This window comes from Saimiri boliviensis, chromosome 6, assembly GCF_048565385.1.
Source record: "Saimiri boliviensis isolate mSaiBol1 chromosome 6, mSaiBol1.pri, whole genome shotgun sequence".
NCBI lineage: Eukaryota > Metazoa > Chordata > Mammalia > Primates > Cebidae > Saimiri > Saimiri boliviensis.
In genome coordinates, this window is record NC_133454.1 from 8,757,586 (window position 1) to 8,781,437 (window position 23,852).

At 36.9% G+C, this 23,852-nt stretch overlaps 1 protein-coding gene across 5 annotated transcripts in view; it reads right to left on the reverse strand.

The window, feature by feature from the left end:
* The window catches only part of DEUP1 (deuterosome assembly protein 1), a 94,169-nt gene that overhangs the window by 35,238 nt on the left and 35,079 nt on the right, over positions 1-23,852 (reverse strand). For all 5 annotated transcript variants that reach the window (XM_074400337.1, XM_039462256.2, XM_074400338.1 and 2 more), the window contains 2 exons: positions 12,916-13,029; positions 11,808-12,050 (listed from right to left, as the gene is read on the reverse strand). In XM_074400337.1, coding sequence (XP_074256438.1) covers positions 11,808-12,050; positions 12,916-13,029 — 357 coding nt within the window. The remainder of the gene's footprint in view (positions 1-11,807; positions 12,051-12,915; positions 13,030-23,852) is intronic.

A 23,852-nucleotide genomic window follows, 5' to 3' on the forward strand; every position in this document is an offset into this window, starting at 1 on the left:
CATTTTCATCATCCCCAAAGGAAACGTCATAGTCATTAATAGTCACTCCTCATTTTCCCCTTCCTCCAGCTCCTGGCAACCACTAATCTATGTTCTATCTCTATGGAATTGTTTATTCTAGATGTTTTATACAAATGGTATCATACACTATGTGGCCTTTTGTGACTGGCTTCTTTCATGTAGCATAATGCTTTCAAGGTTCATTCATGTTGTAGTGTATATCAGTGGTTCATTCCTGTTTATGGCTCAATAATGTTCCACTATGTGGATATACCACATTTTGTTTATTAGTTGATGGACATTTGGGTTGTTTCTACTTTTTTGACTATTATGAATAATTCTGCTATGAAAATTAATGTGTAAGCTCTTATGTCGACCTGTGTTTTCTTATTTATTCTTATCCAAAAGTTCACAAAGCCTGGAAGAATAATTATATAGAGGGCATGGAATATAATGAGTTCCTGGATAATTTGTTTTTACCAAGACTTAAATATATGCTGTTTTCCAGAAGGCCTGTGTTTAGCGAGGGGCCTAGTAGTATTAATTTAGCCCCAGAACTTCCTGGCCACCTTGGCAAGAAATATAAAAACAGATTCAAATTGGTGATTTAATAGACTTGTTTGGATAAAGCTTCTGTTTTGAACAGTGGAGATTTCCCAGTTAAGATTAAACATTTTAAAAATAAAAGAAATGCAAAACAATAGATTACCAATCAGAAAGACAAATTGACTTAATGTGAATGTTGCCCATAACTTTGCCCAATTGAAAAAGGCACTATGTAGACTCCCTGGTTTGCATGTAGGAAAGTGTGGCTGCTTTCAGTTGGGGAAGGGGAGTACACAAAACGCTCTAACCTTAGGCCTATAAAATGTAGTGTTGCCACAGGCTAGGGTTAGCTGAAACTCTGTAAAATGTGGTAATAATACAATATATTTGTTTACTATTATTAGAAATTAATATCTGTAAGAGTGAAATTTGGAGACATCTTGAGAAGAAAGCTTATTTATGACCTAACTACACAGGTAGAAGCATATATGTTAAAATTCAAACTTTTCATAATACAAATTAGTAATAATGATTTTACATGTGAATGAATATACGAAGTATTTTACTTATAAATGACAGCATGTAAATTGGCTGCAAAAATACAAGAAAAATTTGAAGGCTTTGTTGATATTGATAAAGCTAAAATTGTTTTTTGACCTTGAATTCAAGGTTAATACTGAATTAACACAACAATTAGTGAATTGATTTAACTGAGATGCAGTTTTAAAATTAGTATGCTTCTGCATGAAAGTCAAATCAATTATTTGTGAATGTGGGTGCAAATATTGAGGAAAATGATTCTTTGGCACTTGATTGAGTTACTGGAACATTTTCAAGTTCCTTTGGAACAACTTAAGTATGTAAATCAACTTTAACTGTAAAATTTTATGGGATCTAAATACAGATCAGGTACTTCAGATGAATACTTAGCATGTAAATTGAGATATGTTGTAAGCATAAAATACAAACCACATTTTGAAGACTTAGTATAAAAAAAGTAAAAATCTCAATAATTTTTATATGTTGATTACATTTTAGAATGATAATATTTTGGATATATAGTGGGTTGAATAAAATATATTGCTATGATATGTTAGTTTCACTCATTTTTCTTGACTTCATATGGCTAGTAGGGAAATTTAAATTATATTTGTGGCTTGTACGATATTACTACTGAACAGTGTTGCTCTAGTACCTTAATGACAAATTAACAAGCAAACAAAAAAGGTTAACTTTTTGGTCATAGAGATTAGAAAAATGCTGAGAAATCTATTTTTGTCATTAACTTCCAATGGGAAATACTGCACATTAAAAAAATGTGTAGAGTGTAGCATAATGAATAAATATATGCAATGAAATTAATATGTAAACTGATACATTTCAAGGTTGTGGAAAGACAAATGAGTTGTGATTCATGTGAAAACTGAGATGCATCTGGCAATAAAGTATGCTATAAACAAAGAGAAATGATAGTAATTCAGATGGAAATGGTTGTCTTTTTTGCATTTATGTGTACTATGTGGAACTCTCTGTCATGACAGTTTTATGAAAAGAGAAGAGAAACTTCTTTCCAAATACATATATTGGTTATAGTATTAGTTATGCTCTAATTATTCCTACTTGGTAAAATATAAATTTTGTCAAACATGTTTAAAGCCCATCTGTTTAGTTAGAAGTTTGCCTAATGGTTTGAAAGTAGCAGTGATTCTAAACCTTCAAATTTCAACTACCAAATATAAATAATTGATTTATTTTCATTTAGATTTATCCTAAAGAAAATAATGAAACATGAGTAAAATATGGAATGAAACAGAGGAAAAGCTAAATTAATGCAATATATTCAGAAATTTTTTCCTAAATGGATGAAAAATACTTAGGGTTTTCCTGAGAGTAGAAATCTGTAGACATCTTAAACTTTTTGAACCAAATTACAATTCAAAGTCTTTTCATTAGTTCATAAAAGATTTTGTTTTTCATAAAGCATGGTCTAGAATAATCTAGTTTGATTTTTAATACATATGATTCTTTTATAAAATATAAAATGGAGATTCTTAGTTTAAATGTAATAATGTTCCTAGATCCAAGGATAACTAAATCATTTTTTTAATGAACAAAAATTTGTAAAAAAAAATAATTTTGGTAAACTTCCTCATAGGAATCAGTATAACATCAGTCACATTTAAAGTTAATATTGGCTATGGAAAACATCACAAAATGAAGTTAGAGAATTACTAGTGAGAAATACGAGAAAAATAACATTTCAAAATTTAAAAAAGTTTTATCAATCTTAGCACTATTGGCATTTGGAACTGGGCAATTCTTTGTTGTAGGGTTATCTTGTGCACTGTAGGGTGTTTAACAGTATCTCTGGCCTCTACCCACTATATGCTTGTCACACTCCTTTCCTTGTTGTGGTAACCAAAAATGTATCCAGGCATTGCCAAATGTCACATGGGAGGATAAATCACCCCAGTAGAGAGGCACTAATTTAAATGAAAGTCATAAAAATTAGGCATTGAGTACTGCTGTTTTGCAAGCTTTAGTATAAATATCAGTAAAATGACTTCACAATTATATTGACTGCTAGGAATAGCTGGATTTTAATTTTGTTCGTTGTATATAGGAACATTATAAATTATTAAGTACATTAATACATAAATACCATCAGGAAAAATAAAAATAGGTAACATGGACTTTCCTTAGCCCAGGCAACCCACAGAGCCTTCTCAGGTGTGCATGTAAGCCCACAGAAGTTTGTAGAAATCTTTGATGAGTAGGGAAGAATTGCGGTCAGTTACATCCTGTTGAACTTAGGTCAGAAAAGTAAGTTGATTAAATGATATCAGTAAGTGATAGGGTGATCTTGGCCAGCAGCTGCTTTGATTCTTCTTACTTCCTGATACACATTGACTCTCAAGTTGCATGCACTATCCCTCTCCTTGCCACTGCGAGTGTGTCATTGTGATACGTGTTAGAAGCACAGGCTTAAGGCATTTATTTGGAAGGAGATTAGAGATGGTGATTCTAGCTAGGAATATTATAATAATATTCCTCAATGTACATTCTTTCCCTGTTTGAAACATTTTTTCTTTTACAAGATTGTCTATTCTATTTCCTGGAAAAATATAAACAATAAAGTTCTGAGGAGGAGAAAGGTGGAGTTCATCAAGGGAAGCATTGTAAAGAGAGTCAGTCATACTGCCTAGAAAGGGTAACAGACTATCTTATTTTCCCCAAAGAATACAGCTATAAAGTAGCCACTTCTATCCCACAAATAAGTCAAAGATAAAAGCCGATGCTCAGCCTGAAAAAGAGGATGCTCTTGGATCCTGTAAATAGGCCCAAATAGAATTATTTTGGGGATATTAAAAGGAACTGATGTTAGTGAAGAAGGTGAACCTTACCGACAGGTGGAACCAGACTTGATAACTGGGCCTACTAGTGAAATATGTTTCAGGCAAACTAAACAGGAGTATAAGCCTGAGCAGAGAATTCATTTCTAGGGACCAAAGCCAAAAAGGCGTAAAGAAGGGACAAGGCAGGGAAAATGGCAGATAGGACGCAGGACTAACTTGTAGCCCCCACTCAGACAGACACAGCAGTGTCTGGAGACACAGATCATGAACTTTCGTTCCAGGAACTACTGTAGGAACGTACAAGTAGGAACGTACAAGTAGGAACATGCAAGGAAAGCCAAGAGAATCCGTCCCTAGCGAAAGGGGGAGAACACCACATCAAGGGAGCACCCATGGGACAAAGAATCTGAACAGCCCTTGAGCCCTAGATCTTCCATCTGACATAGTCTACTGAAATGAGAAAGAACCAGAAAAACAATTCTCACAATATGACAAAACAAGGTTCGTTAACACTCCCAAAAGATCACACTAGCTCACCAGCAATAGATCCAAACCAAGAAGAAATCTCTGAATTGCCAGAAAAAGAATACCGAAGGTCAATCATTAGCCCACTAAAGGAGGCACCAGAGAAAGGTAAATACCAACTTTAAGCAATCAAAAAAATGATACAGGACATGGATAGAAAAATCTCCAGAGAAATATCATAAATAGAAAACAATTACAACTTCCGGAAATAAAGGACACACCTAGAGAAATGCAAAATACACTGGAAAGTCTCAGTAATAGAATAGGGGAAGCAGAAGAAAGAACTTCAGAGCTTGCAAACAAGGGTTTCAAATTAATCCAATTTGACCAAGACAAATAAAAAAGAATTTTAAAAAAAATGAACAAAGCCTCCAAGAAGTTTGGGTTTATGTTAAACAACCAAAACTAAGAATAATTAGTGTTCCCGAGGAAGAAGAGAAATCTAAATGTTGGAAACATATTTGAGGGAATAATTGTGGAAAACTTCCCTGGCCTTGCTAGAGATCTAGACATCCAAATAAAAGAAGCTCAAAGAACACCTACGAAATTCATCACAAAAAGATCATTGCCTATGCACACAGTAATTAGGTTATCTACAGTCAAGATATAGGAAATAATCTAAAGAGATGTGAGGCAAAAGCATCAGGTAACCTATAAAGGAAAACCTATCAGATTAACAGCAGATTTCTCAGCAGAAATTCTACAAGCTAAAAGGGATTTGAATCCTATCTTTAGCCTCATTAAACAAAACAATTATCAGCCAAGAATGTCATATCCAGTGAAACTAAGCTTCATAAATGAAGGAAAGATACAGTCCTTTTTAGACAAACACATGCTGAGAGAATTTCCCACTACCAAGCCAGCTTTACAAGAATGCTAAAGGAGCTCCAAATCTTGAAGGAAATCCTCAAGATACACCAAAATACAACATCCTTGAAGCATAAATCTCACAGGACCTATAAAACAGTAACACAATGAAAAAAAAAACAAATATTCAGGCAACAACTAGCATGATGAATATAATAGTACCTTACTTCTCATACTGACGTTGAATGTAAATGGCCTAAATGCTCCACTTAAAAGATCGAGAATGGCAAAATGGATAAGAATTTATCAACCAAGTACCTGCTATCTTTCAAGAGACTCACCTGACACATAAGGACTCACACAAACTTAAGGTAAAGGGGCAGAAAAAGATATTACATGCAAATGGACACCAAAAGCAAGCAGGAGCGGCTATTCTTACATCAGATAAAACAGACTTTAAAGCAACAACAGTTAAGAAAGGCAAAGAGTGACATTATAAATTATAAAAGGACTAGTCCAACAGGAAAATATCACAATCCTAAATATATATGCACCTAACACTGGAGCTCCCAAATTTATAAAACAATTACCACTAGACCTAAGAAGTGAGATAGACAGCAACACAATAGTTGGGGACTTCAGTACTCCACTGACAGCACTAGACAGGTCATCAAGACAGAAAGTCAACAAAAAAAACCATGAACTTAAATGATAACCAAGAACAAATGGATCTAACAGATATTTACAGAACAGTCTACCCAACAACTGCAGAATATGTATTCTATTCATCAGCACATGGAACATTCTACAAGAAAGACCATATGATAGGCCACAAAACAAGTCTCCACAAATTTAAGAAAACTGAAATTATAGCAAGTATTTTCTTAGACCACAGTGGGATAAAATTGGAAATCAACTCCAAAAGGAGCTCTCAAAACCATGTAAATACATGGAAATTAAATAACCTGTTCCTGAATGATCTTTGGGTCAACAATGACATCAATATGGAAATTTAAAAATTCTGTGAACTGAACAATAATAGTGACACAACCTATCAAAACCTCTGCGATACAGCAAAAGTGGTGCTAAAAGGAAAATTCATAGCATTGAATGCCTACATCAAAAAGTCTAAAGAGTACAAATAGCCAATCTAAGGTTATGCTTCAAGGAACCAGAGAAACAAGAACAAACCAAACCCAAACCCAACAAAAGAACAATCTTGCATGTTCTTCACATGTACCCCAAAATCTAAAATGCAATTTTATATATATATATATATATATATATATATGAAACAAAATAACAAAGATCAGAGCAGAACTAAACGAAATTGAAACGAAACAAAAAAAAAACCTCAAAAGATACTGAAACAGAAAGCAAGTTCTTTGAAAAGGTAAACAAGGAACAAGGATGTGGTGGCTCATGCCCATAAACCCAGCACTTTGGGAGGTCAAGGCGGGATCATCTGAGGTCAGGAGTTCGAGACCAGCCTGATCAGCATGGAGAGACCCTGTCTCTACTAAAAATACAAAATTAGCCAGGCATGGTGGCACATGCCCATAATCCCAGCTACTCGGAAGGCTGAGACAGGAGAATTGCTTGAACCCAGGAGGTGGAGATTGCAGTGAGGCGAGATCATGCCATTGCTCTCCAGCCTGGGCAATAAGAGGGAAACTCCATCTCAAAAAAAAAAAAAAAAAAAAAAAAAAAAAAAAAGTAAACAAAATTGATAGACCATGAGCAAGATTAACCAAAAAAAGAAGAGAGAAGATCCAAATAAGCTCAATTAAAAATGAAACAGGAGATATTCCAACTGACTACTAAAATACGAAAGAACACTCAAGGCTACTATGAACACCTTTACATGCACAAACTAGAAAACCTAGAGAAGGTGGATAAATTCCTGGAAATATACAACCCTCCTAGATGAAACCAGGAAGAAACCGAAACTCCGAATAGATCAATAGCAAGCAAGGAGATTGAAATGGTAATATAGGCTGGGTGCAGTGGCTCATGCCTGAATCCCAGTGCTTTTGGAGGCCAAGGCGGGCAGATCATCTGAGCTCAGGAGTTTGAGACAAGCCTCACCAACATGGGGAAACCCTGTCTCTACTAAAAAATACAAAAATTAGCCAGGTGTGGTGGTGGGTACCTGTAATCCCAGCTACTTAGGAGGGTGAGGAAGGAGAATCACTTGAACCTGGGGGGTGGAGGTTGCAGTGAGCCAACATTGTGACACTGCACTCCAGCCTGGGCGACAGAGCGAGACACTGTCCAAAATAAAAATAAATAAATAAAGAAAGAAAGAAAGAAAAGAAAAGAAAAGAAAAAAATGGCAATATGAAAATTGTCAACAAAAAAAAGTCTAGGACCAGACAGATTCACAGCTAAATTCTATCAAACATTCAAAGAAGAATTGGTATCAGTTTTATTGACACTATTCTAAAAGATAGAGAAAGAGGGAATCCACCCCTCAATCATGTTATAAAGCCAGTATCACCCTAATATCAAAACCAGGAAGGATGTGAGAGAAAAAGAAAACTAGACCAATATTCCTGAAGAACATAGATGCAAAACCTCTAAACAAAATACTAGCTAACTGAATCACAAAGGTAATCCACCATGATCAAGTGGTTTTCATATGAGGGATGTAGGGATGGTTTAACATGTAAGTCAATAAATGCAATACACCACATAAAAAGAATTAAAAACAAAAATCACATGATCATCTCAATAGACACAGAAAAAGCATTTGACAACATGTAGCATCCCTTTAGGATTAAAACCCTCAGCAAAATTGGCATGGAAGAAATGTACCTTAAGGTAATAAAAGCCATCTATGACAAACCCACAGCCAACATTATACTGAATGGGGAAAAGTTGAAAGCGTTCTCCCTGAGAACTGGAAGAAGACACGGATGCCCACTCTCAGCACGTCTATTCAACCCAGTACTGAAAGTCCAAGCCAGAGCAATCAGATAAGAGAAAGAGATAAAGGGCATCCAAATTGGTAAAAAGGAAGTCAAACTGTCTCTGTCGACCAATGACATGATTGTATACCTAGAAAACCCTAAAGATTCATCCAAAAAGCTCCTAGAACTGATAAATAAATTCAGTAAAGTTTCAGGATACAAAATCAGTGCACATGAATCAGTGGTATTGCTATATATCAACAGTGACTGAGCTGAGCATCAACTAAAGACTCAAACAAAACAAAACAAAACAAAACAAAAACACAAAAAAAAACCCCAAAAGAAATACTTAGGGATATACCTACCCAAAGAGGTGAAAGACCTCTGCACGGAAAACTACAAAACCCTACTGAAGGAAATCACAGATGACGCAAATGGAAACACATCCCGTCTCATGGATGGGTAGAATCAATATTGTAAAACTGACTGTTCTGCCAAAATCAATCTTCAAATTCAATGCAATTCCCATAAAAATACTACCATAATTCTTCACTGAATTAGAAAAAAAATCCTAAAATTCATAGGGAACCAAAAAAGAGCCTGCATAGCTAAAGCAAGACTAAGCAAAAAGAACAAATCTGGAGGCATCAAATTACCAAATACCCTATACTATAAGACCATGGTCACCAAAACAGCATGGTACTGGTATAAAAATAGGCACATGGACCAATGGAACACAATAGTGAACCCAGAAATAAAGTCAAATACAGCCAGTCTTTGACAAAGCAAACAAAAACATAATGTCTGGAAAGAGCACCCTGTTCAACATACGGTGCTGGAATAATTGGTAAGCCACATGGAGAAGAATGAAGCTGGATCCTCATCTCTCACCTTATACAAAAATCAATTCAGGATGGATCCAGACTTAAATCTAAGATCTGAAACATAAAGATTCTAGAAAATAACACTTGAAAAACCCTTCTAGACATTGGCATAGGCAAAGACTTCATAACTAAGAACCCAAAAGCAAATGCAACAAAACAAAGATAAATAGATGGGACCTAATTAAACTAAAAAGCTTCCACACAGCAAAATACATAATCAGTAGGGTAAACACATAACCCACAGAGTGGGAGAAAATCTTCACAAATCATACATCTGACAAAGGACTGCTATCCAGGATCTATAAGGAACTCAAACAAATCAGGAAGAAAAAATGGTCCCATTAAAAAGTGGGCTAAGGACGTGAATAGACAGTTCCCAAAAGAAGATGTACAAATGGCCAACAAACATGAAAAAATGCTCACCATCACTAATTATTAGGGAAATGCAAATCAAAACCACAATGCAATACCACCTTACTCCTGCAAGAATGGCCATAATAAAAAAAATAAAAATAAAATAATAGATGTGAGTGTGGATGTGGTGAAAAGGGAACACTTTTACCCTGCTAGTAGGAATGTAAACTAGTACAACCACTATAGAAAACAGTGTGGACATTCTCGAAGAACTAAAAGTAGATCTACCATTTGATCCAGCAATCTAACTACTAGGTATCTACCCATTGGAAAAGAAGTCATGATATGAAATAGATACTTAAACACGCATATTTATAGCAGCACAATTTGCAATTGCAAAAATATGGAACCAGCCCAAATGTCTATCATCAATGAGTGGATAAAGAATATGTGGCATATACTTATCATGGAACACTACACAGCCATAGAAAGAAACAATGGCATTCACAGCAACCTGGATGGAATTAAAGACCATTATTATAAGTGAAGTAACTCAGGAATGGAAAACCAAACATCATTTGGTTATGGCTCCTACTTATGTTCTCACTCATAAGTGGGAGCTAAACTATTAGGATGCTAAGGCATAAGAATGATGTTGGAGGACTCAGGGGAAAGGGTCGGGGGGGTGATAGATAAAATACTACAAATTGGGTACAGTGTACACTATTCAGGTGATGGATGCACCAAAATCTCAGAAATCACCAGTAAATAACTTATTCATGTAACCAACCACCACCTTTTCCGCTGTCAAAAGAAGGGACAAAGCAGAGAATGCTTTAGTTTGCATTGGATGACCTAAAGCCTAGAGGAGAATACTTAGGAAGTACCAAGAAAAACAATTTTCTTATTTACTGGATGCGATTCTGATGCAGATTCCAGCAGTATAAAGACAGCTGCAAAATTTAAGTTTAGGTTGCCTTTAAATGGAAGGCATGATCAGTTGTCATATAGCCAGGGAAGCAAAAGGCAGCAGCCTCTGAGAAGGAAAGACCCCATCACTGCACAATTGGCAGTCCTGCAAACACAGCTCAGACAGTCAGAGAAGGGATGATGCTAAACACTTAGAAGCCTCTAGGCAACCCCAAGAGCAGAAGAATGAGTGCTAACCTCATTTACATTAGAATGAAGGCAGAGAAAACACCATCAACACCTTTTCTATTTCGAGACAATGTCTGGCTTTCTCTGCATTTAGTGCTTGCAGTTTAGCTTGCTTTGTTGGTTTACGTCTGTATTCTAACTTGTATCAGAATAAGACCTCCCTCCTTAAAGCTGGAGTTTGAGGTGGGATATATGTATGTCTTAGAATCACCTCTAAATAGGAGAGACTGGAGCCTTGTGTTCTGTCCCTTCCCAAACATGTAGAAAGAGGAGCATAGAACAGTAGATTCTGGCAGAGAAAGAAGTTAAAGAACTAACTCTATATATAATCCCAGATATAATGTGGCAGGGTAGGGGAATGAGGAGTTGATCCAGGATTAAGAAATGACCCTGGGAGTTTAAGTGGCAAAAGATCCTGGGGTGGTGTATCTCAGCAAAATGAAATGGAAGTTTTCAGGCAGTGATCTCACCTCAATCATGTATGTTAAGAGGAGGTAGTTGAGTGGGGAAAAGAGATGTCATGGAGGAAGTGGTAAAAAGAGGCTGAATATTTGGAGATGGGAGAAAAAACCTAAAATGGGAGATAAAAGAATGTTTCAAGTACTAATGAATAAGAAATACATACTTTGTAAAGAAATTGGTAATGACCAATTTTTATGAATGCTGTATAACCTTCCTAATGATTGCAAGAAATAGACAAAAAAGAAAAAAGCATTATTGGGTTAAGAAAAAAATTAATGCTTGGTTAAACCATCAATTATATTTGCCAATGTGAAAGTTACCTAAAAATAAATTCTAGGTTACTGTTCTATAAATGATTATGATAAGGTTACCAGTGATAGATCACTCAAGTCACCTCCATAGCTCCCATTGAGGTTACTAGATTGTTGAATCCTTCATGATTTCCTGTATCTTTAACCCAGGATTCTTCTGAGTCAAAGAGACACAGGGTCAGAGAAAATAGTAGGGGAAGAGGGTGGTACGTGGCTAAAGGCATAGAGGTCTGTAAGTGACCACTGTTATATTGTGCTGATAATACATTATTATTATGCCAATGTGAAACCAAAGTGCACTCTAAGTGTGTTAAATACTTACGGAATTATTGAATCTACTCATTAAGTGTGAATTACTGGGGAGAAATATGAACAGAATCTTCACATGTATTAATGATAGAAAACTGCCATTCTAATACCGACATCTGTTGAGTTGGCATTTATAACAAGTCATGGACAATATAAGTTGAAAAACAAAAAATTAATCTTTACCTGGCACTGTCTTTGGTACATTTTCAGTTCTTGCAAGAGCTTCTGATTTTCATCTTGTAATTTATTCCTGCTTAGTGCTATTTCACTAACAGCTGATTTTAGTTTTTCAATAATGAACTCATCTCTTTCACTGATTTCACAATTGGGATCTGGGTCACGTATCAAATGAGGAATTTCAGAGCTGCTGTCTTCTAAGCATTGTTTTTTACCATTTAGTTGAGTGTGATAACTTTGTGCCTGTTTCTGAAAAATATAAAAAGTGTGTAACTAAAATGAAGAATGTCATATTTAAGCTTACATGAAGTTCAAGAATGATAGAAAAGAATTAGTAGGAATATCTTTAAATATGTTACTAGATAATGAAAGTTGGTCCTTTGTAATTTCAGTCTTGTATTTGTTTTAAAATTTCAATTTCAGATGGCATAAAGAGAAAATATATTTGTATAACCTCAGAGTAAAGATGTAGAGTAAGGAAGTGGGTTAGTGATAGAAAAGCCGTATTAAGCAAGAAAAAAATCTAGAAGGTGTAAAAAGAAAAATATGAATTCAATTATACAATGGTTGAAAAAAGTCTCTATAACCAAAAATAAATAAAATAAAAAATTCAATTGTAGGGGAAAAGTTGTCAGTGCATGGAACAGAATTAATAAGTCCTAATGTACAAACACTTCTACACATCAATAAGAAAAGGGCAAACAGCACAAAAGAAAAATAGGCAAAGTTTATGAATAGGCAATTCACAGAAATATGTGAGAAAGCCTAAAAATCATATGTGGAGATGCTAAGTCTTAAAAGTAGCCAGGAAAATACAAAGTAAAGCAAGCAATCCTAGACTGAGTGCCTTGCCTGTAGGCATACAAAAACATATGCTATTTAATGACACAATAACAATGGAATTTTAAATAGCTCCATCCTTTGAGACATGTAGACTAAATTCAGCATTAACAGATATTCTGTTCACTTATGACTATACCCACCTTTGGACCTACTCTAGTTACTTTTTTTTAATTGGCATTTCTATTCGTAAGTAGATTACATGCTGAATGGTAAAGATACAAATATCTAACCTCCACTTTCTTCTGATTTAAACTAGTATTAATTAACTTACCTGAAACTGATTACACTTCTCAGATAATAATTTTTGTTGAGCATCTAAAGAAATCAGATGAGTCTGATACAGTATCTCTTGCTTGTCCCATTCTCTTGACTTTGCTCTAAATTCCTTTTAAAAAGTAGGGAGACAAACATTAAAAAATATTCTTCATTTTAAAATAAAACAAAGAAGACTTTTTTCATTTGTACATTTTCATTCTGGAAAAAAAAAACCAGTAAGTCCATTCCTTACTGATTAGGGAAAACAACAACAAAAAAGGTGTGAAATCACTTATATTGGATTTTTTACCATCTCTAATTTTGGCTAGGAAAATACAGAATTTGTCACTTATTGTTAAAAACGTAAGAAATCTCTCTTATTATAACAAATACTTATTACTAATAAGGGAATTTCAAACAACTTTTTTTTGCATTAGCCAGTGGTTCCTTTCTATTTCTTGACACAAAGAAATAGAAATATTATTTCTTTCATTCACTCAGTTGCCAAATTTGTTCTATTTTTTTAAGAGAATGGGGCTTGAACTTACTTAGTGACTGTTAAGGACTGAATGTTTATGTCCCTCCCAACAAATGCATATGTCAAGCCTAAACCCCAGTGTGACAGCATATGAAGTGGGGCCTTTGGGAGGTAATTAAGTCATGAGAGTGAAGCTCTCATGAATGGGATGAGTGCCCTTATATAAGAGCTTTCAGAGACTTTGTTTTCTCTCTCTTTCTTTTTCCTTGCCATCTGAGGATACAAAGAGCAGACAGCTGTCTGTGAACCAAGAGAGGGCCCTCACCAGAATCTGACCATGCTGGCTGATATGGTTTGGCTCTGTGTCCCCACCCAAATCTTACATTGAATTGAGATGGGGGTGGGTCTGGTGGGAGGTGAGTAGATCATGTGGGTGGTTTCTTTTTTTTTTTTTTTTTTCATAATGAAGTTTAAAAAAAAATTTTACTTTAAGTTCTGGGGTACATGTGCAGATCTTGCAGGACTGTTACATAGGTATACACATGCCATGGTGGTTTGCTGCCTCCATCCCCATGTCACCTACATTAGGTATTTCTCCTAATGTTATCCCTCCCCAATTTCCGGCCCCCTCTGCTATCCCTCCCCTAGCCTCCCACCCCCAACAGACCCCAGTGTGTGATGTTCCCTTCCCTACGTCCATGTGTTCTTATTGTTCAACACCACTTAAGAGTGAGAACATCTGGTGTTTGGTTTTGTGTTCTTGTGTCATTTTGCTGAGAAGGATGGCTTCCAGATTCATCCATGTCCCTGCAAAGGACATGGACTCATCCTGTTTTATAGCTGCGTAGTGTTCCATGGTGTATATGTTCCACATTTTCGTTATTGAGTCTATCATCGATGGGCGTTTGGGTTGGTTCCAAGTCTTTGCTATTGTAAACAGTGCCGCAGTGAACATACATGTGCATGTGTCTTTATAACAGAACTATTTATAATCCTTTGTGTATATACCCAGTAATGGGATTGCTGGATCAAATGATATTTCTAGTTCTAGATCCTTGAGGAATTGCCACACTAATTTACACTCCCACTAATGTAAAAGCATTCCTATTTCTCCACATCCTCTCCAGCATCTGTTGGAGATGTCTTGGCTATGTGGGCTCTTTTTGGTTCCAAATGTGAGTTTAAGGTGATCTCCAGATCTTTTAATAATCACCATTCTAACTGGCATGAGATGGTATCTCAATGTGGTTTTGATTTGCATTTCTCTAATGACCAGTGATGATGAACATTTTTTCATGTTTGTTGGCTGCATAAATGTCTTCTTTTGAAAAGTGTCTGTTCATATCCTTTGCCAACTTTTGGATGGGGTTGTTGTTTTTCTTCTTGCTTATTTGTTTTAGTTCTTTGTAGATTCTGGATATTAGCCCTTTGTCAGATGCGTAGCTTGCAAAAAATTTTCCCACTCTGTTGGTTGCTGGTTCATGCTAATGATTGTTTCTTTTCCTGTGCAGAAGCTCTTTAGTTTAATCAGATACCATTTGTCTATTTCGGCTTTTGTTGTCATTGCTTTTGGTGTTTTCATCATGAAATCCTTGTCTATTCCTATGTCCTGAATGGTTTTGCCTAGGTTTTCTTCTAGGGTTTGTATGCTATTAGGTCTTAAGTTTAAATCTTTAATCTATCTGGAGTTAATTTTTGTATAAGGTGTAAAGAAGGGGTCCAGTTTCAGCTTTCTACACATGGCTAGTCAGTTTTCCCAACACCATTTATTAAATAGGGAATCCTTTCCTCATTGCTTGTTTTTGTGCCGTTTGTCAAGGATCAGATGGTTGCAGATGTGTGGCATTACTTCTGAGGTCTCTGTTCTGTTCCATTGGTCTATATTTCTGTTTTGATACTGGTATCATGCTGTTTTGATTACTGTAGCCTTGTAGTATAGTTTGAAGTCAGGTAGTGTGATGCCTCCAGCTTTGTTTTCTTTGCTTAGGATTGTTTTGGCTATGTGGACTCTTTTTTGGTTCCATATAAAGTTTAAGGTGTTTTTTTTTTTTTCCAGTTCTGTGAAGAAGGTCAATGGTAGCTTGATGGGATAGCATTGAATTTATAAATTACTTTGGGCAGCATGGACATTTTCATGATACTGAGTCTTCCGAACCATGAGCATGGAGTGATTTTCTATCTGTTTGTGTCCTCTTATTTCCTTGAGCAGTGGTTTGTAGTTCTCCTTGAAGAGGTCCTTCACGTCCTTTGTTAGTTGTATTCCTAGGTATTTTATTCTCTTTGTAGCAATTGTGAATGGGAGTTCACTCATGATATGGCTCTTTGTCTGTTATTGGTGTATGGGAATGCTTGTGAGTTCTGCACATTGATTTTGTATCCTGAGACTTTGCTCAAGTTGCTTATCATCTTAAGGAGATTTTGGGCTGAGATGATGGGGTCTTCTAAGTATACAATCATGTCATCTGCAAATAAGAGACAATTGGACTTCCTCTTTTCCTAATTGAATACTCTTTATTTCTTTTTCCTGCCTGAGTGCCCTGGCTAGAACTTCCAATACTATGCTGAATAGGAGTGGTGACAGAGGGCACTTTTGTCTAGTGCCAGTTTTCAAAAGAAATGCTTCCAGTTATTGTCCATTCAGTATGATGTTGGCTGTAGGTTTGTCATAAATAGCTTTTATTATTTTGAGATATGCTCCATCAGCACCTAGTTTATTGAGAGTTTTTAGCATAAAGGGCTGTTGAATTTTGTCAAAGGCCTTCTCTGCATCTATTGAGATAATCATGTGATTTTTGTCTTTGGTTTTATGTGATGGATTATGTTTACAGATTTGTGTCTGTTCAACCAGCCTTCCATCCCCAGCATGAAGCTGACTTTATCATGATAAATAAGCTTTTTGATGTGCTATTGCATTCGCTTTGCCAGTATTTTATTGAAGATTTTTGCATCAATGTTCATCATGGATATTGGCCTGAAATTTTCTTTTTTAGTTCTGCCTCTGCCAGGTTTTGGTATCAAGATGATGTTAGTCTCATAAAATGAGTTAGGGGGGCTTCCCCCTTTCTGTATTCTTTTGAGTAGTTTCAGAAGGAATGGTACCAGCTCCTCTTTGTACGTCTGGTAGAATTCGGCTGTGAACTCATCTGGACCTGGGCTTTTTTTGTTGGTAGGCTATTAATTGCTGCCCCAACTTCAGACCTTGTTATTGGTCTATTCACGGATTCAATTTGTTCTTGGTTTAGACTTGGGAGTGTGTAAGTGTCCAGGAATTTATCCATTTCTTCTAGATTTACTGGTTTATGTACATAGAGGTGTTTGTAGTAATCTCTGATGGTAGTCTGTATTTCTGTGGAATCGATGGTGATATCCCCTTTATCCTTTTTTATTGCATCTATTTGATTCTTCTCTCTTTTCTTTTTTATTAGTCTGGCTAGCTGTCTGTCTATTTTGTTGATCTTTTTTTAAAAAAAACCAGCTCCTGGATTTTTTGAATCTTTGAAGGGGTTTCTGTGTCTTTATCTCGTTCAGTTCTGCTCTGATCTTAGTTATTTCTTGTCTTCTGCTAGCTTTTGAATTTGTTTGATCTTGTTCCTCTAGCTCTTTTAATTGTGATGACAGGGTGTCAATTTTAGATCTTTCCTCACTTCTCATGTGGGCATGTAGTGCTATAAATTTCCCTCTAGACCCTGCTTTAAATGTGTCCCAGAGATTCTGGTATGTTGTGGTTTTGTTCTCATTATTTTTGAAGAACATCTTTATTTCTGCCTTCATTTTATTATTTATCCAGTAGTCATTCAGGAGCAGGTTGTTCTGTTTCCATGTAGCTGTGCAGTTTTGAGTGAGTTTCTTAATCCTGAGTTCTAATTTGATTGCACTGTGGTCTGAGAGACTGGTTGTTATTATTTCTGTTCTTTTGCATTTGCTGAGGAGTGATTTACTTCCAATTATGTGGTCAATTTTAGAGTAAGTGCGATGTGGTGCTGAGAAGAATGTATATTCTGTGGATTTGGTGTGGAGAGTTCTGTAGATGTCTGCTAGTTCCACTTGGTCCAGATTTGAATTCAAGTCCTGGATATCCTTATTAATCTTCTGCCTTGTTGAGCTAATATTGACAGTGGAATGTTAATGTCTTCCACTATTATTGTGTGGGAGTTTAAGTCTCTGTAAGTCATTAAGAACTTGCTTTATGTATCTGGGTGCTCCTGTATTGGGTACATATATATTTAGGATAGTTAGCCCTTCTTGTTGCATTGATCCTTTTACCATTACGCAGTGCCCTTCTTTGTCTCTTTTGATCTTTGTTGGTTTAAAGTGCATTTTATCAGCAATTAGGATTGCAACCCCTCCCCTTTTTTTTTGCTCTCCAGTTGCTTGGTAAATCTTCCTCCATCCCTTTATTTTGAGTCTGTGTGTGTCTTTGCATGTGAGTGGGTCTCCTGAATACAGCACACCTATGAGTCTTGGCTTTCTATCCAATTTGCCAGTCTGTGTCTTTTGATTGGGGCATTTAGCCTGTTTACATTTAAGGTTAGTATTGTTAAGTGTGAATTTGATCCTGCCATTTTGATACTAGCTGGTTGTTTTGACCATTAGTGGACACAGTTTCTTCATTGTGTTGATGGTCTTTACCATTTGGTACATTTTTGGAGTGGCTGGTATTGGTTGTTCCTTGCCATATTTAGTGCCTCCTTCAGGAACTCCTGTAAGGCAAGCCTGGTGATGACAAAACCTCCCAGCATTTGCTTGTCTGTAAAGGATTTTATTTCTACTTCACTTCTGAAGTTTAGTTTGGCTGGATATGAAATTCTGGGTTGAAAATTTTTTTCTTTAAGGGTGTCAAATATTGGTCCCCACTCTATTCTGGCTTGTAGGGTTTCTATGAAGAGCTCTGCTATGAGCCTGATGGGCTTTCCTTTGCGGGTAACCTGTCCTTTCTCTGTGGCTGCCCTTAGCATTTTTTTCTTCATTTCAACCCTGGTGAATCTGATGATTATGTCCCTTGGGGTTGCTCTTCTTCAGGAATATCCTTGTGGTATTCTCTGTATTTCCTGGACTTGAATGTTGGCCTGCCTTGCTAGGTTGGGGAAGTTTTCCTGGATAATATTCTGAAGAAGTTTTCCAGCTTGGATTCATTGTCCGCGTCACATTCGGGTATACCTATCAAACGTAGATTAGGTCTTTTCACATAATCCTATATTTCTTGGAGGCTTTGTTCATTTCTTTTTACTCTTTTTTTCCCTCTAATCTTGCCTTCTCATTGTATTTCATTGAGTTGATCTTCAATCCTGATATCCTTTCTTCTGCTTGATTGATTCAGCTATTGAAACTTGTGCATGCTTTGCAAAGTTCTTGTGTTGTTTTTTTCAGCTCCATCAAGTCGTTTATGTTCTTTTCTAAGCTGGTTATTCTAGTTATCATTTCATCTAACCTTTTTTTCAAGGTCCTTAGTTTCTTTGCATTGGGTTATAACATGTTTCTTTAGCTCAGAGATGCTACCTTTTGAAGCCTGGTTCTGTCAATTTGTCAAACTCATTCTCCATCCTGTTTTGTTCCCTCGCTGATGAGGAGTTGTGATCCCTTGGAGGAGGAGAGGCGTTCTGGTTTTTGGTGATTTCATCCTTTTTGCACTGGTTTCTTCCCATCTTCATGGATTTGTCTACCTTTTATCTTTGAAGTAGGTGACTTTTGGATGGGGTCTCTGAGTGGACATCTTTTCTGTTGATGTTGAAGCCATTTGTTTCTGCCTTTTAGTTTTCCTTTTAACAGTCAGGCCCCTCTGCTGCAGGACTGCTGGAGGTCCACTCCAGACCCTCCTTGCCTGGGAATCACCTGCAGGGGCTGCAGAATAGCAAGGATAACTGCCTGTTCCTTCCTCTGGTAGCTTCGTCCCAGAAGGGTACCTGCCAGATGTCAGCCAGAGCTCTCCTGTATGAGGTGTCTCTTTGGATATACAGGGGTCAGGGAGCCACTTGAGAAGGCAGTCTGTCCCTTATCAGAGCTCAAGTGCTGTGCTGGGAGTTCTGTTGCTCCCTTCAGAGCTGCTGGGCAGGGAGGTTTAAGGCTGCTGCAGTGGAACTCACAACTGCCCCTTTCCCCATATGCTTTGTCCCGGGAAGGTGGGGCTTTACTTTTAAGTCCCTGATGGGCTGCTGCCTTTTTTCAGAGATACCCGGCCCTGCAAGGAGGGTGTCTAGTCACATTCTGCCTGCAGAGGAGTTGCTGAGCTCCCTAAAGTTCCTTGTGATTTTGTTGACATAGGTAAGGTTAGAACTGTCTCAGTAATGGTGGACTGCCTTAGTAATGACAGACTGTCTTGGTAATGATGAACTGCCTTGGTAATAGCAGATGCCCTTCCCCGCACTGAGCTCAAGCATCCCAGGTCACGCTCAAACTGCTGTGCTGGCTGCAAAATTCTCAAGCCAGTGGGTTTCAATTTGCTGGTCTTTGTGGGGATAGGACCCGCTGAGCCAGATCACTTGGTTCCCTGCCTTCAGCCGCATTTTTTTCAGGGGAATGGGCAGCTCTGTCTCGCAGGCATTCCATGTGCCAGTTAAAATGGCTGCCCAGATTTGTGCTAGAAACCTGCGGTGCTGGCTGAAATGACCACCCAGAGTTGTGCTGGAAACCTGCAGCACTTGTCACTTGGCAGGAAACTCCTGGTCTATGGGCTGTTAAGACTGTGGGAGAAACGCAGTATCTAAACTGGAGTGCTGGGTTGGGTGGAAAAGTTCCTGATGGCCTCTGTTGGGTAGGAGGGGGTTCCTCTGACCCATTCCACTTCCCAGGTGAGGCAGAGCCCCACCCTGCATCAGTTTGCCCTCCTTTGGCTACACCCGTTGTCCAACCAGTCCCATTGAGATGAACCTGGTAAAATGCGAAGATCACTCGCCTTCTGTGTTGCTCACACTGGGAACTGCACTCTGGAGCTGTTCCTATTTGGCCATCTGGGTGGAAGTCCTCCTTTTTTTTTTTTTCTGAGACAGAGTCTTGCTCTGTTGCCCAGGCTAGAGTGCAGTGGCATGATCTCAGCTCATTGTTAACTTCTGCCTCCCAGGTTCAAGTGATGCTCCTGTCTCAGCCTCCTGAGTAGCTGAGATTACAGGCATGCACCACCATGTGCAGCTAACTTCTTGTATTTTTGGTAGAGACAGGGTTTCACCATGTTGTTCAGGCTAGTCTCAAACTTTTGACCTCACGTTCCTCCCACCTCAGCCTCGCAAAGTGCTGGGATTACAGGCATGAGCCCCCTTGCATGGCCTAGTGGTTTCTAATAGCTTAGCACCATCCCCCTAGTGTTGTCTCTTGATAGAGTTCTCATGACATCTGGTTGTTTGAAAGTGTGTAGCATTTCTCCTTTTTCTCTCTCTCTTCCCTGCCCCCCCCACTCTCTCTCTCCTGTTGGCCACGTGAATACATGCCTTTCTTCCCCTTTGCCTTCTACCATGATTGTAAGTTTCCCAAGGCCTCCCCAGCCATGCCTCCTGTACAGCCTGAGGAACTGTGAGACAATTAAATCACTTTTCTTTGTAAATTACCCAGTCTCAGGTAGTTCATTACAGCAGTATGAGAATAGATTAATATACTGGCACTATGATTTTGGACTACCAGCCTCCAGAACTGTGAGAAATAAATGTCTGTTGCTTAAGCCACCCAGTCTATGGTATTCTGTTACAGCAGCCTGAACTAACTGAGACACTGACTTTGCCCCTTGTGGCCATGGCCAGGCCTCATCTAGGCAGTACCAATTGGTCTACCTTGGAAATAAATGGTAGAAGTAGGTTGATAAAGCAGGATCAGTTTTTCAAGTTTTTGCTCTAGTAGTGTAGTTTTGCTTAGATAATACAGCATGATTATCTGTTCACATCTTAGTAACATGAGCAAAGGATATAGCCCCGAGGTTACCAAAGAAGACATCACTGCTTCTCCATTTTGCCTAGGGCTGACCATTTATATCCTATCTGTTTGTCCAGGCTTTAAACAGCTTGAGGATAATGGTTGTTTATTAGTTTTGTACCATTCTCAGTGCCTGACAAAATGCCTGGTACCACTTATATTACATGAATGTACAAACAAAAGCATGGTACAGTCCTAGAATTTAAACAGACTCAAAAATTTTGCAAAGGAAACCACATAATTGGAAACAAACTATAGCTACTATGTCCATGACTATATATTATTGCATATAGAAATGTAGCATGAATGTAGTGATGTTTTCAATTCTCAATTCAGTAGTATTTAGTGAGCAGTTAATGCCCACCAAGTTCTATGGAAAGAAGTAAATCTGGAACTATTTAATAATTTAAAAAATTTTTTTGAAAGAAAAAATCAAAGAATTTATAGTGAAGTAGGGAAATGTATATACAAACGAGTAATTTTACAGTATGTCAGTATGTTAAGTATAATAATACTGACACATAAAAGCCATGCAGAGGATATTATGATTATCTTAGCTATTTCTCATAATATATCAAATTGGAACAGTTCATTATAGCCAGAGTGGTTACTATTATTTTGAAGATGGTGAAGTGAATGAATTGGTAATGCTGGAAAACAAATGCTTATTTAGAGACTGAAAGCTTTATTTTGTTAAAATAAGAAGAACATGGCATGTCATATTTTCTATACAAAAATAATTTTAAAGGACATTTAAAGAAATTTTAGTTTTTAAAATCTGTAAGTCCCTAAACAATTAGTGGAGGAAGGCTATAAATCAGGAAGTTTTTACAGTAATGAAAGGTGGGTGACCTGATATTGAGTGATAGTATTAAGGCTGAAGAAATATGGAAAGACCTTCTATATATAATAGTAGCTCATGATAAAGAGACTGTATTTACTATGATAAATGGAGATAGTCCATTTAAAGTTATTGACTTCAATTCTGACATACAATAATACAAAAATTAGGTACATGAAAACAGAGTCTTTAGCAATAATGGCAAATTTATAAAACTAGGTTCTAGTAGAAAATAGCTAACATTTCAAATCAAGGCAATCTGGATTTTTAAAATTTCTGTTTACTTTTAGTTTAAAAAGGGAGTTAGAAGTCAAATTTTGGGCAAGGTTGACTTAAGCTGTTCACATGTTTTAGATAATACAAATATTTACCATTTCTTACCTATTAACCCCAATAATCTTGAAAATAAATATTCCCCAGGATGCTTTAGAGACAGAAGCAATAACCTTGACTTCTTATAAATACTACAACAGGTAGAAGTGAGGCCAAAAGTAGCTAGAAATGTGTGTCACAAACCTATCAACAGGTGGTTATGACAATCCTGGCTTCCTTAATCTTATTAGATGTACTGATTTCATGACTAGCGAGTCAGCACAATATATACAATAGTATGGAACCATGCAGGAACCTAGAGAGCTTCGTAAGGGTTTTTACAAAGAGACTGGAGTTGTCACGTTAGGCTTCAAAAGGTCTGTAGACTTGCCTGGACCTCCACAGTAAGTTCTTCGTGGCTGGAAAAGTTTTTCTGGATCTTTGAGCTTGAGAGTGGATCAGGGTCACTAAAATTTGTTTCTCTTGATAGCTGTATTATTAGATGTTTTAAAAAGCCCTCTAATAAATATTGGAGGTGATCTTCTGTGATTACTATATGCTGGGGACCTTCACTTGTAAAACGGTTTTAACTTTTTATTATGAAGATGTTCATACATAAAGTAGAGAGTAAAACAAACCTCCATGTACCCTTCACCCAGTTTAACTACCATCAACTTTGTCCATCTTTACGTCTCCTATCTTCCCACACTTTTTTGTTGGTATATTTTAAGGTGACTTCCAGACCTCACATGTTTTCATCCCTAAATGCTTCAGTGTGCATCTAAATTTTTTTCACCATAACCACAATGTCACATATAAGGTATTTTTAACCCCATTTACTGATGACAACATGGAATCTTGGTGAGGCTAACAACGTGCCTAAAGATCACGGGGCAAACACATGAATCAGTCAGGCAAGGCCTGTTTTCAGTTATCAGTGATCATGTTCTTCTACTGCTGTATGTGGTACACTGCTATTACTATACCAGTGTATAAATGCCCCAAAGGAAAAACAGGTTTACATGCAGACTAAAACTGGAAGAATCTATCTCTTACACATTAATTTTTCAGATAGCTATAAGTAAAACAGGTACATGAAGTGTTTTTATAATTATTTCAAGTTAAACTGTATATCTGCATAGAATGCTTAAAATCTTTTAAATAAGTACAAACATATAAAAACATTTTGCTACTAATTTCTACTATGATTTCATTATATATGTTTTATATATGTATATATATAGTAAATATTTAGTTCCCTAAATGTAAAACATGCATACACAAAGTAGTTGATACTAACTTAAGGCTTTTTTTTTGTCTGAACAATTTTTATTAATGCAGTTCTCCCACAAAAGCCTATGAAAAGTCAGTCAAATGGATAATTAGTGACTCAATCTCTTCATTTCAGTGAAAGCACCTGTATGTTACA